The sequence below is a fragment of the Chinchilla lanigera genome, unplaced genomic scaffold (assembly GCF_000276665.1).
Source record: "Chinchilla lanigera isolate Chin_1 unplaced genomic scaffold, ChiLan1.0 scaffold00024, whole genome shotgun sequence".
Lineage (NCBI taxonomy): Eukaryota > Metazoa > Chordata > Mammalia > Rodentia > Chinchillidae > Chinchilla > Chinchilla lanigera.
Genome location: NW_004955425.1, coordinates 26,688,915 through 26,708,956, shown reverse-complemented (window position 1 = coordinate 26,708,956; position 20,042 = coordinate 26,688,915). Strand labels below are relative to the sequence as shown.

General features: G+C 40.3%; 1 protein-coding gene across 1 annotated transcript in view; it reads left to right on the top strand.

Annotated features, from left to right (window-relative positions):
- Arhgef28 (Rho guanine nucleotide exchange factor (GEF) 28) overlaps positions 1-18,094 on the top strand; it is a gene marked incomplete at its 5' end in the record, with an annotated part of 297,038 nt that extends 278,944 nt beyond the window's left edge. Inside the window, 1 exon segment of the mRNA XM_005386067.2 lies at positions 16,986-18,094. Coding sequence (XP_005386124.1) covers positions 16,986-17,149 — 164 coding nt within the window. The 3' untranslated portion in view covers positions 17,150-18,094.
- Between the last annotated feature and the right edge of the window lie 1,948 nt (positions 18,095-20,042).

The following is a 20,042-nucleotide window of genomic DNA, read 5'->3' as shown; positions in this document are numbered from 1 at the left end:
ATGATTCAGAAATGAGGCATATTTCCATCCTGGGAATACACTGACATTTGTTAGCGGCAGATGGCGCAAGATGGGATGGTGTGATATTAGGAGTCAGGGAGACTTTGCATACTTGGCTTTGCCTAAAGCTTCTGGAATCTGTGTGTTCAGGGTCTCAAGCTTGTATTCTTGTCATTTCAGAATTGAAGCTCACTGTTTAGCTAAGATAGATTTTTTTTCTTTTTTTATAATTTGAGCATAGTGAATATGGAGCTGTTTGATATTCTTAAAATTAAAAAAGCTAAATCTTGGATATATGTATATTTGGGTGTTATCTTTATTCATTTTCTTACGGTTGTTTTTGGAATGTTCTTAAAACAAGAATATAGAAGCTCAATATATATTCTGTCTGATTAAAATTGAGCCCTCTTTAAAAAAATAGCTAAAGGTTTTCAAAGCTGTTTTACTTCCAAGGAGTAGGTTAAACTTCTGGCTCTTGAACTCATCCCTCCCAGCAAGGTGTGCTATTTTTGATTTCTTGTTAATTTGTCCAGATTGGCATGATAGACACAAGTGGAGCTCATCTTATATTTTTAGATACTGATGCTTCTGTTCGGCTGAGCCCTAAAATACACTCACAAAGTTTTGCATATGCAAACTACTTCATCAGCTTGTAGATTGGAAGGAAGAGGGGAAAAAAAGTATAATGAACATTTTGGCCAAAATGTGATGGTCTGTTAGTCAGCATGTAGTAACGAGGCCATATTTTGCATTTGGGCTCCAATATGAGAAAGTACAGTTGCATATTAATGTCTCTCTTGGGACTGTGGTCTGGAACCAAACCCACCTTGAAAGAAGGGTGGGACCCTACTGCAAAGCGCTGTTTAGCTTCCTGCTAAGGTACTCAGCTGCTTACCTGGTTGGGCTTAAAATGTTTTTAAGCTATTTTGTGATAAACCAGAAGTCCAAGGTAAAGCATTCTGAAATGTCAGATGCTAAATTTGTCTTCTTGGGCTCCCTCTGCTCTGGACAGGCTATGAGCTGTTTATCTTAGTGAACATAGGGGGAGAAAAGCTGAAATCTCAACTGTGTTGCCTGGGAACAAACAAAATGCTGGGAAAAAATAGCTTCAAAGTTTCCTACTGGTAAAAGTGATCATTGGTCCTGGTAAAAAAATACAAGTATTTTTTTCTTATATGCTGCTGCCAGCAAATTAAAAATATTTTCTGTTTATGTTTTTTCAGATAACAGATGTAGACATATCAGTTTGTAGATATGGCAGATATACTTGTCAGATTCAGTTTTGTGTCTACTACCTAGCATATCCGGTACCTGCCCTCCCCCATGCCTAAAGGGTTAGGAGAGGGACACAATAGAATTTTTCTTTTTATGAATCAAAGTGGGCTTACAAGACTTACTTTATCAAACAAGCTTATAATATCACTTGTGGTGATTATTATTTTTAGATTTTTTAGAGGGACCATTGACTAACTTTGAGGGTATATAGTTCAGGAAAATTCCAGAAAATGTGTTTCACAAAGCACTTGATTACATGACCGAGTCAGCACTGACCTAGGAAAAACACTAGGTTTGAGACTTGCTTAGGTTTCTGCTTATTTTTGTGTGGAATGACCAAGAACCAAATCAGACCAGATGTGTTCTTGTGAAGAAAACAGGTGATGTGATTTTCCCTGCCATTCAAAGATGAGAAAATAAAGAATTTCCCACCAACCACTACAATAAAGTGTCAGGAAAAATAGACTCCAAACATGGTTTTCCAGTGTAGTAAATTTCATGTGCATTTATCATTCACTCACTTTTACATGAGGGATTTGAGTGAACTAACAAGGGAATGGATGAAAAGATGAATGTATGGAGGAACCACTCAATTAATAATGGACAATGGGGATGACAGACTGGATCAGTGATTAAGACAGCAGGCTTGGGAATTATGCCAGGGTTCAGATTCCAACTCTGTCACTTATTATCTGTGAAATTTTAAGCAGGTGTTTCAACTTGGTATATCTCAGTAATCTGTAAGATTGGACTTCTTATAAAATCTACTTTTTGCATAGCATAAAGATTACATAAAATGATACATGTACAATTCTTAAATTTTTTTAGCATTTAAAAGCATACTTCCTGTTATCACTGATACTGTTATACCTTACCTTGTTGTGAGAGAGGAGTAAATTATTAGGAAGTGCGTTCAGTCACTTGAGCCACTGGGCAGCTTCCAGTGTGGTTGCCGTGGTGACCAGAAAGACTTGTTATGCCTCATTTGGGTATAAGTCGTCACATCTCAAAACAATGTTCCATGATTCGACTGGCTGCTATTAGGTTTTAAATGATTTGAAAAGTTCCCATGAGCAGATAATGCTGATTCGGGGACTGTGTGGCTTTTTCTACCCTTTTTTTGTGCGGATGTACTCTATAAATCTCTGAAAGTGGCAATTGCAGCATCTTCAAGCCTAACATCTTATAGGACTACTATTTTTTGCAACCCACTTTGAAACTATTGATGTCAGTGGGTATTGAAATCAGTGCATTGCATGTGGCTCACCCTTCAAATACGCTTTTCTTCCTTGGGAACAGTTGAAATCAAAGTGACATATCCCAGCACAATTTACCACATGGATTGCGTTTTGAAACCCAAATTCAACACAATGAATTTCAGATACAGCTTTGTTTAGCCCACAGGCCAGCATGGGGGCCTGTGGACAGGGTTGGTGTCCAATCCTCTCAGGGGTTTTCTGGGTCAGCTTTCCTGGACTTATTCAAACTCTCCATGTGCTGGAAGTCGACCACCTCTGACGAAGCCCAGGAGGATGCATGCCCGGGCCTGGAGGCAAGGTGTGGCTTCCAGTTGCTCAGTCTCTTCCTGCACACTCCCTCCCTTCTCACCTGCCGTCCGTCCATAAGACATTCTCCCAGTTGTTAGACAGCAACAGCCCCGTACTCATTTATATGTCTCTTCTGTCAGGAATGTCCTGTCCTCTATCCTTTCCTCCCTCTCGCTCCCAGTCATCTCTTACTTCTCTTTCAGGGCTAGTTTTGTGTCATTTTTTTCCCCCCAGAATCTCTTCAGACCCACTCAGCTGGCCCAATGAACCCCGTAGATATTTTCATCACCTTCCACAACATTTTGCCTTTGGATTTCCTCTACATTTTGCAATACTCCATATAGTTCATTTTATATATTGAGGTATGAGTCACATATAGGGAAATGCTCAGCCTCAAGCCTATTGTCCAGTCAGTTTGATAGACTCTCAAGTCACAGAGCATTGCTGTCACCCCAGAAAAACCCTTGTACTCATTTCTAGTCAACCCCCAGCCCCAGTAGCAGCCAGTGCTGTGCTTTCCATCATCTCAGGATAATACTTTTTATTCCAGAATAAAATGGCATCAATTCCCATTTATTTATCCAGCTTATTGTTTATTGAGCATGCTATTTTTGAGAGGCATCTGTGTTGCTGCCTATATCCATGGCTGATTCCTTTATATTATTGGGTACTTTTCTGTTGAGGTGTTTGCTGTAGTGTACTCACCTTTTCTGTTGATGGACAGTGACTTGCTTTTCAGTTTCAGCTATTATGAGTACTGCTGCAGTGAACATTCTTACACAGAGAATTTTGTTCATGATGTTTTCATTTCTCTTGGGTAAATAGGAGTAAAACTCCTACAAGGATAGGTACCTGGATATCAGCTTACCCATCACTGAGGCAACACACCCAACACCTACAATTTAAAAGACATTTTTATTGTGGCTCACTGGTTCAGCAGGCTCAGTCCATGGTTGGTTGGTGCTAAGGCAGAAACAGCATGGTGGAAGGGCCTGGAAGAGGAAAACGCTTCACCACATGGAGGTCAGGAAGCAGAGAGGTAGGGAAGTAGCCAGGGACAAGAATATACCCTTCCAGGTTATGCCACCAGTCCAGCTTCACCTCCAAATAGCACATTCAACTATGAACTCATCCACTGATGAGTACAGCACCCCCATGATCCAATTACCTTCTAATACCCATGACACTTTGGGGGGGACATTTTAGATCTAAACCATAACAGTACCTGCTTAACATTCGAGAAACCATGGAGTGATTTTCAAAGTGACTGTGCTGTCAGTTTCTTAAGCTTGAAAGCAGGTCTAGCTCAACTTGGTTTGTTTAGTTCCTGGCCCAGTGCAGAGCATGCACTAGACACTCAGTGTTAAATGAAGAATGAATGGATAAGAAGCTCAAACCAGTTTTCATTCTGAAATGTCCTGTAACCAAAAAAAACCTGTGTCTATCAAGATGGTAGAAATGTTATTAAATAGATATGGGTTCATTCTAGATAAGCAAAGAGCAGAGAGAACACTGCTCCTTCTCAGTCTGCTCGGGGACCAGCCTCTCGTTTCAGGGTGGCAGTGTGTACAGGAAAGTCAGGGGTAAAGTTAATATGGGGCCATGCAAGGGTCCTGATCACCAGTAGCCTCCTAAAGTTAAGACTCACAAACATCCATGTTCAAGATCCTCCCTCACCTGTCTCCAGACCACCTCCCTCTTGGTTCACCTGTGCACACCCATATTTTGGTCATACTTGACAACCCTGCTTCCCTGATGCCTTCTAGCAGTTTTTACCCTTTGCAATGGTGGCCCTCTCCACTGGGAAGAACTCCCATCCCAGGCCTTCTCTTCCTGTCAGCATCCTGGTGAGTTTTCAAGCTTGCTTCAGATGTTTTCTCCTCCCTGAAACCTGTCTTGGCCACCACATCTGGAAGCTGCGCTCCTCTCAGGGGTCTGTGATGTCCTTCATGTCTGTAAACAGGGTTCTCTGGCAACTTGGTGGGCTATCTTACCTACTGAGCTCAACTGTGCCTACACCTTCCTACTCTACCTGGTAATATAGGCCACTTCAGGGCCATATGCTTGGTGGCCCTCAGCAGTCTGGTAGGGTCTAGGGCTGCTGGTCTCTCAGGGAGTAGTGGAGGCTCCTCTACATGTCCTCGCTCACCATCTGTTACTAGGGAGAAGTCAAACTGAATGATAAAGTTATTGTTCTTTCTTGGACAGAGTTGTTTATAGAAGAAAGAGGTCTGTCTTAAGTGCAAACTTAGGAATTTGCATCACCTGTCAGGTAATTAACAGGAAATAAGCCAGCTCTCTTTAGGCTGTGGTGTTGGTCAGAGGTCTCACATTAGGAAACACAAACACAAACAGCTAGAGAAGCTCCAGATGACGTTGGTATTCACAAGGCCACCATAAATCACTTCCTTATGAAACGAGGCCTCCAGGGAGTGGCGTGGTTTACCTGTGGTGTATATGTTCTCTGTTAATTGCTGTTTCGGGAACTTAAAATCCTAATTTTGCCTTTTTCCTGTAAACTGTCTACTTTTCTAATTGTACAATTCTAACCAATGTTTGAATACCAGAAATGTGATATAGTGATCTGTAAATCACTTGTACATTTAAAAGGAATACCTGAGGCTGTGAAATTTTCTTGAACAAGACCTATTTTCTATATATTACACTGTATTTTTAAAACTATAATCATTTTTGAGTGACATAAACTCAGGGCTATACTTGGAAAAGATATTTCATGGTTTGGTTTCCTAGCCAATGTTATTTCAAACAAATGAGAGCTGCACAATTAATGTTTTCTCGTTTTAAAAAAAGAAATAAATTATGCTGCCCTGATATCAATCTCTCAAAATAGAATAAGCCTATAAGTTCTTTAACGTCTCACAATTTTGAGATGTTAAAAGGGAAACTTGATCAACTTGATCAAAAGGGGAAAAAAAACCCTTATTTGTAGACCTTTAAAAGAAAGAATTGGATGCCAATTTTTAAAAGTCTGGTAATAACATAATTACCATTAAAAAGCAGGTAGAACTAATGAGCTTGGGTGTGTTTGATTTAATTGCTTGCCTTCTTCTGATTTAAGGGAAAACACTGCATCTTGTATGCTTAAGAATTTCAACAGCTGTTTTCCCCTCCACTGAACCAGTAAGTAAATGTAGCATTGAAATTCCTGGGTTGATTTCCTACCTTATTCAGCTGGCAGAGAAATGAATCTGATTCTTGTTTTTCAGCAAAATGAGGGACATAACTCCTGCAGCATGGATAGGGCCCCGCTGCCCGCAGTTTTCAGAAAGAAGGCTCTTCAGCTGTGGTGTGTAGGAGACCGTGGACTTTGGATCCCGCACAGGAGTTCAGTGCCCTGAGAGTTCTAGCTGGTTCTGTAGTTGCTTGTCACTGAATGCAACACACTCTTTTTTTTTGAAATTTGTGTCCTGCAAATTCACATTTGCAGACATAGTGTTTACGTTTCCTGTAGGAAGTTGGCACCTGTACATAACACATTTTAACTTTTTTTCATCCCCTTTCCCTTATCCCCCTCCAGTTCTAGGTTTCCTTCCTACTTAAGAAAGATCTCTCTCCCTACTTTTTATTATCTATCTTTTATTTTGCTCTTTATTTATAATTTGGGTTTCTCCTATAAGAGAAACCCTGTGATATTTAAAGTGATATTTAAAGGTGTTTATTTCACTTAACTTTATGATCTTGAAGTGCATCTATTTTTGTATACATGACTCAAATATATCCTTTTTAAAAAAAGAGAAATAAGGTAGTATTGATATAGCTAAAGTTCCTCTATGCAGAGTAGTACTCCATTGTGCATAGATACCACATTGTCTTTATCCATTCACCCGTTGATGGACATACAGACCACTTCCAAGATTTGGCTATTATGAATTGTGCTGCTGTAAACGTAGGTATGTATAAGTCACTGTAATATGTTGTTTTAAACACTTTTGGGAGGATTCCTAGAAGGAGAATAGCTGGATTGAATGGAAGTTCTAGTTTTAGGTCTTTGAGGAATCTTCACATTGGTTTCCATAGTGATTGCGCTAGTTTACACTTCCACCAACAGTGTAGAAAGGTTTCTTCCGCAATTTCCCCCAACTCCCTGAAACCTCGTCAGCATTTGTTATTTGTTTCACTGATGATGGCCTTTCCTTCTGGAGTAAAAAGTTGTTTTAATTTGTGTTTATTCAATGGCCAGTGGTGCTGAACATTTCTTCATGCATTTATTGGCCATTTGTAGTTCTTCTGTGAAGTATTTATTCATTTCACTTGCCCAGTTTTTGATTAGGTCTTTTATTTTGGCTGGATCTAACTTTTTAAAAATTCTTTCTATAGTCTAGATATTAGTCCTCTGAGCAAAAACTCTTCTTCAATTCTGTAGTTTGTCTTTTTACGGTGCAGGTTATTTCTTTTGCTCTGCAGGAGTTTTTAAATCTGATATGTTCCTTTTTGTTGATTCTTGGTATTATTTCTTATGAAAGTGGGATTCTGTTCAGAAAATCCTTGCCTATGCCTATGACTTCAAGAGTTTTACCTACTTTATCTTCCAGCAGGTTGTTTTTACTTCAGCGTTTGGTTCTTTGGTCCATCTTGATTTTAGTTTAGTATCTGGTGAGAGATAGGGGTCTACATTCGATCTTCTCTGTCCAATTTTCCCAGCACCTATTATTAAAGAGGCTGTCTTTCATCCACTGTATGTTTTTGACTCCTTTGTGAAAGATCAAATAGTTGAATGTGCTTAGGTTTGTTTGTATATCCTCTCTTCTATTCCACTGAGCCTCGCGTCTGTTTTCACAAGATGTCCTAGCTTCTTAATTAGAAGTTCAGCATTTGGATATCTTAGCTTGTTTTGATTATTTAAAAATGAATATACTTCTTATCTACCTGAAAATATTATGGCCAATTCATATGTATACAAAATTAATAGAGGAGTAGAGGAATCACTCTGTACCTATCACCTGTCTGCAAAAATTTATGGTCCACCAAGTTTTATCAAGATTTCCCACTTTCCCACACACATCATACATTATTTTGAAGAAAATTCTAAGTTATATACACTATTCATCCATAAACATTTCACAGATAGCTCTAAAAAATAAGATACTATTTTAAAACCATTATCACACCTAGGAAAAAATAATAATTCCATAATATCAGCATACAGTCATTATGTTTAAATTTCCAATTGTTTTATAACTGTCCCATGTGTATATATTTCCAGTTTGTGTTTCTTTTACCTGGAGCCAAGTAAAGACCACACATTGCGATTATAGTTATTTGCTAATCTATAAAAGGTGAATATATAAAAGGTGAATCTATGAAAAAATTCAAGGTTTCAGAAGAGTATGGAAAAATGCACCAGGAATACATGTAACAAGTGTTAACATTTTGCCATATTTGCTTTAGAGAGCTCTACTGGCCTTTTTAAAAAAAAAAGAGAAATAAGGTAGTATTGATATAGCTAAAGTTCCTCTGTGTTGTCCCTTTTTTTTTTATTCAGAGTTAACCAAATTCCTTGGTATGTGTCCCTTCTATAGTACATTTTTAGGCTACTGCTATGTGCATGCATGCATCTGTAACAAGTGTATCATATTTTTGGTTTTTAACACATAAAATTACCATATATATATGCACATGAACTGTCCTTTTGAATGTTTCCTTTTTCACTCAACATGCATATTTATATGCATAGCACAAATTGTTAATTTTAAACTGCTACATGTTATTCCATTAAACAAACATTTATGTTTTCATTGCCCTACTAGCAAGTAGGATTTTTCCTAAGTTTTGCATTGCAAGTTATGCCCAGTAAACATTGTTTTTCGAAGTGTATACCCTTCAACCCATGAATGAGAGTTCCTTTAGAGTATGACACCAAAAAGTGGTAAGGCTTTCTTCAGCCTTGTCAGCTGTGACCAATTTTTTTCTAAGGTTGTCACTCATTGTGGCTATGACCAGTGATAGATGAGCCTTCTGTTTTCTCCAGGACATCAGCAGTGTTAGGATTCTGAATGTTCGCCTTACAACGGGTATGAAATGCTAACTCATTCTTTCCATCTGTTCTTCTCTGATTATCCGTTAGATGCCTAGTACAATTTCATAGTTACTAGCTGTTTAAGGTTTCTTCTTCTGGGAATTAATTCTCAGTTCATGTAAGTTTTTTCTCATGTGTAGTCGTTTTGGAATTTCAAAAGTGTCCACTCTTAACTGTATAAGTTCTTTTTGAATGTGTTCATTGCCTTTTGTACTTTGAGAAGTTTTCTGAGGAATCCCACTGACGATACAGCGGGGGCACTTTAGGATTGGAAAGGGATGGCTGAGCTCTTCTGAGACACAGCAGAGTCAACCGCAAGGCAGGAAGTGCTCCCTGGGCCTTTCCAGCCTCCACCATCTGCCTTAGTTTTCCTGGGCAAACCTTCTTCCTGTTTCCACCAGTTCCTTTTAAAGCCGCCGTCCCTTTCTCAGTAGTTTAACTATGCATCTAGTATATCTATTGGCTTTATTTTCTTTTCTAGAAATTTTGCTTTTGGGATCCCCTTCTGTTCCACTATGGACCCGCTCTCTAGTCTTGCTGTATATTGTCGCCCTCCTTGTCCCTTGAAGCTGTCTAAGTTTACAGATGAGGAAACAGAAGTTCTAAATAAGATGATGATGACCCAAGGTCAAATGGTATGGCTTTGTGCAAGAAGCCTGTCCTGCGACTCCACCTTTCTTATGTTTTCTGTTTGTGCTACTGAGAAGACAAGGTTTGGATAAAGTGAGATTTTAAAGTCCTTTCTAATGATAAGAATTCCCAATTGGTCATTCCCCATTACTCTGATAAGAGTACATGTAAATTTTGAACCTATTGACTAATTAATTTATTCACTTGACAATACATCTATTATTATGACCTGACATTTACTTTGATATTGTTGAACTAGCAGTACTACCTTTATTTCCTATTTCTTAAATATAACTTAAAGTGAACTCAAACCAAAAAGGCTCAAATTCCAAAAATAGTTTATTAATTCATTGCTAAAGGCAAATACAGCCTGGTTATAAAATGACATGTTTTCTGAATTATATTTTACCTTGAAGATATTAGATTTTGGGGGCAAGAGCAAAGATTGTACCTGAATCAGGTTCACTTTTTTCTGGGTAGCAATGAGTACAAACGAACCTGTCCCTTTATGGACAGTTTGTGTGTCTTTCTGAACAGATACAAAGCCATGCATGCGCTCACAGGTGACTTGTCTTACCGTGGTGTTACAAGCAATATAAACTTGCTGGAAGCCTCCACTTCATTGCCGCAGTGTCCATTTATGTTAGATAAGTAGAAGCTATGCTGTTGGAAGAGCGGAGAACCCTTTATAATATCATAGTCTAAATATATGGAAAGCTGTTGACTCAAAAGTTATCAAGAACATTTTCTACAAAAGCAGAATTATTTGACAAGTCCCATCTACCCACAGTCAGCATCAGCTATGACCAACCCACAGCCAATGTTGGGTGGATGCTTTATTTTCCCTTTCTCCTCTCACACTGGGTTACGTAAAGCAAATCCAGGACTGCCTATCACGTTATCAAAAAATACTTCAGTGTCTTTCTCTAAAAGAAATTGTTTGTTAAAACGTCTCCACAGTATCATTATCATACCTAATGCAGTACTCACAATTGTTACTTAAAAGTGATGCTGTCATTAGGGATTTGACTTTTCCTGATTGTTTCATAAATGCCCTTTCCCTTTGTTTTGTTTAGATTAGGAGTCCAGTTATTTCATATATTGCATGTGGCTGGTACATCTCTTAAGAATTTTAAATCTGAAGTTCTCTTGCCCCTTTCTCTTTTTTAAATCTTGCAATTTATTTGTTGAAAAGACTCACATGGTTTTTTCTTGAAAAACTTCCCACAGTCTGGATTTTGCTGATTGCATTCCCTAGTCATTTAATATATTCTTATACCCTTGTAGTTCCAGTAAAATGACAGTTGGGAATAGGCGTTTGATTAAATGCAGGCTTTATTTTTTGACATAAAAATATCTCCTTGAATGTTGTTGCATGTTTCCCATTGCATCCCATCATTCGGGGCAGGATGTCTGTTTCTCTGTTTGTGATGTTAATGCATCCAGGTGTCCTCTGCTCCACCACCCATTGTAAATTTGCATCAGCTTTTCTCTTAGTAGTTTTATCAGCTATTGGTGATGATGGCCTGGCCCAGCACAGACATCATATACAGAATCATGAGATCCTGAATTTGGAAAACCTCATCTATTTCCAGCTTGTCATTTGTGATTTATTATAGTATCTTGATCATTTTTCTTCTCCTAGTCCACGATAGATTTGCAATTCTTTAATGCCCTGGTCTCCAAAGTGTGTTAAATGGAACACACACCGCGAGGTATACTATGAGAACAGGTGCTCTGAGTTTTGGGGACGGCTCATGCTCTTTCTTCCTTTGAGGGATTTGTGATACACATGAGCCTATCCACGTCAGAGAAACCTGTCAGTTAAGGAATTTAGTGTACTCAGAGTTTTACCGACTTAATTGACGCTGTTTCCTTCTATCATGGGTACCTATTGGGTATCCTTTTAGGGAAACACTTTGAAAGGCATTTCAAGGACAAGGAGTGGATACTCCTAGGGAGATGTTGATATTCAGGTCATGGCCCATTCGTGGTGGCACTTTTCTTGGGGGAAGGACAAATGTGAGAGCAAGTCACAGTTCAGATAGCAGGTCAATGTGCTGTGTCATTAATTATGAATACAGAAATAAAATCCAATTCTCACAATCATAGCTTTGAAAAATTCTAACAAATTGCTTCCTCATTTTACAGATTTGTACACATACACACTTGAGTTAAAAATAGCTTGCAGTTGTTTTATATTATTTTATTTCAGGTGAGTACTGGCACCTTAGGAGTAGAAGAGGGAATCATAGCCCTAATTTAGACTGTTCGCTTTAGACATCAACTCCAGATTGTTTTTCAGCCAGAGGCTCACATCCTGTTTGTGGCTTACTATGGAAAATTGAGTTGAGCAAAATTAGGGACAGAGACCAATTTTCTTTTGCTCTGAAGATACCTCAAACTCTGTACAATAAATGTTTTCTATTAGAGGGAAAATGTTGTGCATTAATACTCCTGAGAAAAGATAGTGAATGCCAGTAATGCCATCAGGAAATGATTTTTTAAATGTTGCAGTGTAAGCCCAAATCATTTGCAAGAGAAGGGTACAACTTCTTGTGCAGAGTTGGAAGATTAATGATAAAATCATTTTTTGAGGTAGAGTTATTCTAGGAAAGTGTGAATTTTGATTTCAGGAACATGCACAAGGGACATAGTAATAAGAAGTACAAGTCAGAAAGCTTGGTTGAAATAAATAAGAACAGAGTCAAGACTCCAAGGACACAGAGATCTGTTCTGTGAGCCCTGCTGGGGGTGAGAGAGTGGGGTGAGACGTGGAGAGGGCTGAGCATCGCGTCATCGGTGATTGCACAGCAGACTAAACAAGCTCCGGGCGGCACTGGGCACGGGGTTCCCAGGCATCGGGGGCAATGCTGGGCTACACTCAGACCTTGACAGTTGATGTTTATGATGAAAGTGATACAGTGCTTTTAAGTCCAAATAAAACTTTGGTTTTAAAATGATTCAAAAATTCAGGAAAAGGCAAAGACTGCATTAACTAAATATTTTACAATCATAATCGAGCCTGTTCTCTTTGTCACAAACCTGTTTTTCCATCACTCTCTCCCTCCCCTCCCCTCCCTTCCCTTCCCCTCGTCTCTCCTTCCCCCTCTCCTTCCCTCCAGTCCTCTTTTCTTTTCCTTTTTCAGTGCTGAGGATTGAACCCAGGTCCTTATTACAGCGCAACATTCTCACCTCTCTCTTTTTTAATTTTGCATTTTGAGACAGGGTCTAGCTAAGTTACTAAGTTGCCCAAGCCAGGCTTGAATTTGTGCCTCAGGCTCCCACAGTGCTGGACAAACTTGTTCTTTGTGACAAAATACCTTAAGTTTGTTGTTCACAGGAGGGAAATCAAGTGTAGATTTTGACTGTAGGTGTTGCTTTCAGCTCAGTCGCTTGCTTTCCATATGCCGGCCTTTGAAGACTGTCTGTGGTCTTCCCTCTGTAGGTATTGTTGGGAAAACGGAAGAGAGGGGGGTGGGGAAAGTATCTGACAACCGCCTTAAAAACTCAGGTTAGTAAATTTGTTAAATGAAAACTCAGGTAGTAAATTTAGTTGCATTTCCTGAGTACAAAGCAGAGGCAAATATATTCATTTTTATATCTTTAGAATGTTATTTGGTGAATCATGGAACCCAAACACAAATGGAGAATTCCATATACAATGTAATAAGTTTAACATACTTTCATGGTGATTTCATTCCAGTCCTTCATGCACTGAAGCCCAGAGAAGGCAAATGACTTGCCCAAGGTTACATTTTACCTCACAGATTAAAACAGTTCATTCACCTCACAGTTTAGGTATTATTTTATTCCTTGGGAAGGTGACACATAGTTGTATTTTGCACAGTCAGTTTATAGTCTGGTTGGGAAGATAGCCAATCACCTCGTTGGCTCAAACAGATAATAACACTGATGAAGTGACCGAGCAAAGGCTGATTCTCTTCACAGTTGGTGGGAAATTCCAATATTGAGTGAGCAGAGAAAAGTATAAAATGATGCATGCAAGGGTCAGCAGGAAGCTTTGCAGCTAAGGGCTATGGACCCGGTCTAGGGACCTGCTGGCTGTTCATTGCTCCGGGCACATGTGTCCCTTGGCAGCCTGGCTATTCTCTTCCCTGCATATCTGCAAGAGAAAGGAATTATGCCAGTCAAAAATGTGAATAGCCATACTTTTAAAACTGCATTGGAAGTAGTGTGTGAAAGGAGAGAAGGTTAAAAACTGCATTAGGAGGCTAACTTGGACTTTGCAGTGGTCCTTGTAATGTGAATATGGAAATTTCTTGTATAGGCTGAAATTGTAGTGTGTGAATAGAATTCACTTACGTAGCAGGAAAATCCTGAACCAAGATTATACCTTTCCACTTGGTTTAGCCAGTCTTTGGGATTTTAATATGCTTCAGCTTCTTTGTCCTTATTTTAAGTTTAATAATGCCCACCCTATTTAAAAAAGTTTCCAGAGATATAGTAAGGGTCAAGTTTTATTTTATGTGAGGAGGGGTAGTGTTGGACCTTTGCAGTTTCATATTTTGCCTCATTATGATAGCATTCTGCTTTTAGTTGACCGCATTATGATTGTATTCATATTTTAAGTAATATATAGAGATTACTTTGGATTATAGATTTGGATTATAGATTATATATGGAGATATATATATATATAGATTACTTTAAAATAAGTAATCTATATATATATCTCCAGCAGTTAACATGTATTTTGATCACAAATGAAGCCAGATGATTAAATTTACTCCCCGGTGATTCGGTTTTCTGAAGCAGTGTGGTTTAATTTACCCCGTCTTTTTTTCAGCGTAGGGCTTTATATGATGATCATACTCTCTAGGGGCAAAAAATGTGGATAAAGGTGCCTGGCCCTGAGAAATACACAGTTGCTGCGCTGGCGTTTTGTCAAAGCTGAAATGGAGTAATAAAATCAGAAATCACAGAATGGTTTCTAATTTCAAAGACAGACTGCCTGACCTTGCCTATGGAGTTCAGGTAGAAACCAAGAAGGAATACAGAGAAGGAAATTGAGTTCCTGTCCAGGTGCCACACACCACAGCAGCATCTAGTAAAATATCTGGAATTGTAGCATGGCCAGTCACCTTAGGACCCAGCGAGTTCTCATTAGAAATGCTTTTCTCCTGTTTTTATTTTTGTTGGAAAATGTTCTGATTAAATGTTAATGCCTCCCCCAGTGTGCGCACTCCCCGCCCCCCCCATGTAAACATTACTCCCACCGCACTATTCACTTTTGGTTCTCCATCTTCCTGAACTAGAGCCTACAATTTAGTTTAAGGTAAAATAATTCTCTCTCATATTCGTTTCTTTGCTTTGTTCTCTGAATGAGTTTTCTCTTGAAGCCATGAAGGGACCCAGACTCCCAGGCCCATCAGTATATTGACCTCTGCTACATTTTATCCCCAGAGGATGGAAATGTACATGGATTAAGGGCTTCAGGGTGCCTAGCACCATTACATTTGTCAGCAGTAACCTCCTGCCTCATTCAGTGGTTGATTTTTCATTCTCCACGTGGTATTTCCTGTACACTGGCCAGACCCTTTGTTAGCAAGGAGGTAGTGCTATAGTGGCTTAGGTGATGGCTTCAGTCTACCAGTGTCTGCTAGATGGAAGTTCTGAGACTTTTTCCTTTGAAGTTGTGTAATAAGCTGGCTCCATTCAGTGGCTAGGAAGAGGCCTGGAGGGTGTGAACATAGTCACATAGTCCTTTCTCTCTGGCTCTCTTGCTCTCCCTCTACTTCCTGGCTACCATGAGGTGAGCAACTTTCTTCCACCACACCATTTCTGCCTTTGAGCTGGCTGGCCATGCAGTTAAGCCTCTGAAACTGTGAACAGAGATAAATCTTTTCTCCTTTAGGTTAAATTTGTTAGGAATTTCATCCCAGCAACAGGTGACTAAGGTGACTCATACAATTTCCCCACCTGCCAACTGAAGTTACAGGATTTTGAACCATAAAGAGATGATGAATGTAAAAGATCTGCACCCAGAGAAGGTACTGGATGCATAGTGGCAGCATCTTCCATAGTTATGTTATCAGTTCTTGATGGGTTCCTGGTATTTGAGGTACACGATCTGGACTTAGGGTCAGTAGAATCAAGTCACCATGCTGAAAGTGGACTTCTTCTTTGCACCTCATTGACATGTAAAGAGTCAGGGTGGCTTACGCCTTTGAGCACACTGTGGAGCACAGCCTCCCTGACTCCCTCTTTCTGCTCTCCCCCAGGGCTGTCTTTGCGGCCAGGGCACAGGTCAGCTCTTGCCACTGCTCTTTCCAGGTGACCCTCTACTTCCTGTGGCTCTAGCTGCTCCTCTTCCATCAGCCACACCATTTACTGGAAAAAGGAATGCCAGGAGGGGTAGCAAAGGGCACTACCTCCCCAAAGTGGAGTCTTGTGGGGACATTTCATCCTTTATTTCTGCCAAGCTCCGCATACAACCTTGTCTAGCCGTCAAAGATCTAGGTGAGCAGAGCAGAGGTTACAAGCATTTCTGTCATTAGAATGCCAACAGTGTTATATCCAGCTAGATAGTAGAGACTGGACTAAAATCTAGCAAGGGCTGGTTCTCTTGCTAATGACTGACAAAGCTGCAGGCGGGCCTCAGCCTCACAGCCCCACCCTCCTTCCACAGCTGGACTGCTAAGTCTGCTCTTCGTAATGTTGCCATGTGGCTGTGCCTGGGGAGAGTGGTTCAGGGGACAAGGGCAGAGAAAGTGACAGGCAGCACATGTGTTTCTTCAAATGAAGACGCTCCTTCATCCCCCTGTAAACCATGCTGTTAGAGGATTTTACCAGGAGAAGGGAGAGTAGACAGTGCCCTGCTGTTGCTAGGTAACCTGAAAAAGAAAAATGCAAACCTAGTCATAGTTGGCATTGGCATGATTTTTCTCTAGAAGTCTGCCTGCTCTTGCTAAGTACTGTGTGCAGCCGTGAACACATTTGCACGATGCTGAGGCTAGGGGGCTCCTTCCTGCTTCAGCTCCTTTCTCCCCACCTCTTGCCCACACTGGGAAAGACCCAGACACATTATTTGAGCCTGGAGGTCAACTCTTGACGGCGACATTACAAGAGAAGTTGTTGTACAGATGCAAATGTGGTTTATTATGCAGAGCTGCTTTGTATGTTTGCAAAGGCTGGATCCATTTTAAAAATTAAGTGAGCCTCCCTTTCCCAGCTGGAGCACAGAGTTGACTGTCACGAATAGGAGCCTTTTTATTTACTTGAAACTTCCCAAGGAGGTGTTTGCAAAGGTGATTTTTAGCCACTGGAGACATTTGTGCATATAGTCAACATGTCTCAGCAGTACTGATAAAATCATGAGATAGCCCGACATGGTTCTTTCTCCCTGGGCTCAATCATTTTCTCTGTGGCTGACTGCAGGGCCCCCGCCTACCCTAGTCTCTGGGAAACAGTGCCATCTGCCTTGCAGGCTGCAGGCTGCCTCTCCTATAACCTGTGCTGTCTTTCTGTTGCAGATCTTGACACCTCCTGGGCAAAGTCTGCAGCCCTCCAGGACTCAGATCCATACTGCCCTCAGCTGCAGACGTTTATAGCAGAAGCAAAGCAAAATCTATCGACGCTGGTCTTGCAAGATGGGCAAGCTGATGATAGAGCAGAAGAAGATATTGTTTACCTCTAATTGTGTTGTCATTATTTTACCAAACAAACCCAGCTCTGGCACTTTTGGGAGAACCTTTCTTCCCCCTTCCTTCTGTGTGTGACCAAGCCCAAATTGCTTTAAGAATACTATTTACTTGGCCTGCATCTAATATTTAAATTATTGAAAACAGCTCTGTATAATCTTTAACTTATCATACCTACTTTCAGGTTTCTGGAGGGGAAACTAACTTGAATAAGCAGGAGTGCATTAAACGTTTCTTTGACTTTAGAGTAAAATTCCATATTGCATTTTATATGCGGTCACCTGGATTTGGAAATCAATGGCTTTTAAAATGGAGATGAAGCAATTTGGGTTTAAAGAGTGATCTTCACAAGGGATGACCTTTCACTGTCACGGCAGTTGGTTGTTGGTATCCAAAAAGGCACAGGCGGCTATGGGGAAGGCCTTTCCTCAGCTTGCTTCCCTGTGTCCATCTCTTTGGGCATCAGAGATAGAGATCTGTCACCATCACCATCCTGTCAGTATGTCCTGGTGGGCACCTCTTCTGGCCCTGTAGCCACCATCCCAGGAATACAGTCTGCAGGTGGTAAGGACTGGAGCTACGTGCTGAGACACACTGTCTTTGTCCTAACACTGGTGAGATCTCATGGCAGCGGTCACAGAATCCTTCAACCCAGAGCTCCCTGGAGACATTTGTGATATGAACAGTGAAACTCCTGAAAACCTCCACTTCCATCAGCCAGGCTGTCTCTGCTGCCCCCTGGACCACGAGCGACTATCACGCGCAAAGGAAGCCTTTCCTTTGTGACAGACACACTCCCAGTGAGCTTGCTGCTGGAGCGCCTTCCCCACAGAGGACACCTGGCTGGCCCTGCCTTTAAACCAGGAGATGTTTTCATTATGTTCTTAAGAAATATTTGTATATGTTTTGGTCAGTGTCAATAAATACCTTTTACGTCATTATTTTACTCTGAAGTCTTAATATTCAGAATAGGACCATAGTAAAACACACCTTTTACTCACACATAAATCTCTCCTTAGAAGTGAACATAAAGGAAGGTTTTTCAGTTCACCCAGAAATTACAGCAGTTACCAGAAGGTATTATGGAAAGGGAAAAAGAATTCACTCAGATCCCAATTTTGTTTTTGCTACTTGAAGTTATAAGTTGTATATCTACATTGTATTTTCACTTGTACAAGTTAAATCTTAAAGTTTTAAAGAAGAGATTTTGGGGGGCACTCTTGATGCCTCTGTTTATTTTTGACATAATTATAGGAAAAAGTTCAGTAATTAACCTTTTTTTCAGGATGGGTATTGCTTTTAAAAATTCTAATAATCACTTTACCTCCAAGCTAAACTCCTAAATTATAAAATGCATCTCCCATTCCTAAACACCTAGAAAGAAAAAAAATCCATGTTCTTTCTAGCTCTGATAAAGTCTATTTCAGAATCCTGTGTCTCTTGAATAAAAATCACATAGCTATTTTAGTCTCAATCCTTGTTCAGATAAGTTCAAATATCTTTCCTTTTCTCATGACAATGGATATGAAAACAGTGAAAATACGTAAAGATATTCAAAACCCATGGGTTATTTAAAAATAGCTGTCTCAGTCAGTTTTCAAGCCCTGCAAAAACAGTCTTCATGCAGTCCCCTTGGGAAGGCCTCAGTATTTTTAAGTAGCTATACTGTCCTATTAGATGTGATTTTTCCACTGCATGTAACTAAATTTCAAAGCTTTCTTGATAATTTCTTTTTACCTCATTCTCATTAGGTAATAAGAGCAGATCCTGCTCTGGTCAGAGCATTTGTGTCCCCTGAAATTCATATGTTGCAGATATAATCATCACCAAGGATGGACACCAGGAAGTGGGGCCTTTGAGAGGCCATTGGGGCATGGGGGTGAGGGTGGGGGTTTTCACCAATGGATTTAATATGCATGTGAAGCCATAGGAGAGCTCCCTCACCCTTCTCTGTGTGGAGGACTCAGGAGGAAGAACCCCCCTTTTATGACCCAGGAAGTTGGGCTCACCAGATACAAAGTGTGCCAGCACCTTTCTCGTGGACTTCCTGGCCTCCAGCACTGTGAGAAGTAAGTTTCTGTTCTTTCTAAACCACTTTGTTTATGGTATTTTGTTACAGTAGCCTGAACAGACTAAAATCTCAAGCTAGACTCACTCTGTGGATCCCACACAAACTCATTAATCTTATGAGAAGACCACCCTATTTGCTAGGTTCATAACTAGCTTTCCCTAGAAGGACCTACTTTACCCACCAAGCTAAGAATTTATGAGAAATTTGTTGACCGGGCCCTAAAGGTATCCCTTTGGAGGAGGCCTGAAGTGGAAAGTGTATTTTCTCAGTTCTGTCCAGGCTGCACAAATGTATGTGCCACTTCACTGTGACTCCAAGTCCCTCTGCACTGCCTCAGATCTGCCTGATTGCTGGAATCAGGCAACGCTGTCCAACACACCCACCCTGCTTATTCAGAAAAGTAGAAAAACACTACTGAGGAGTGTGTGTGTCTAGAACTATGTGCACACTTGCATAAGCACATTATGCGGGGTAAAGAAAGTAGCATCACTGAATCATGGGACAACACAAACAAGTAAAACTGGAATATATAGATTCTTTTCTGTGCCCTTTAAACTCAGAAAAGTAACCCAAGTTTATTGAAGTTTGGCCCCTCTTTGTCTTTCTCGGTGAGAGGCGGCAGAGCGTGGTACTTAACAAAAGGGAATCTGGAGCCAGCTCTGCCTCTCACTGGCTGTATGTCCTTGGTATGTTACTTCACTGCTCTGTTTCCTCATCTATAAAAACAGAGATAATTGCCTTATGGAATTGTTATGAAGATTAAATGATTCTAAGTGTAATTAGAATGGAGCCTGGGGCATAGTAATCAGTATATGCTA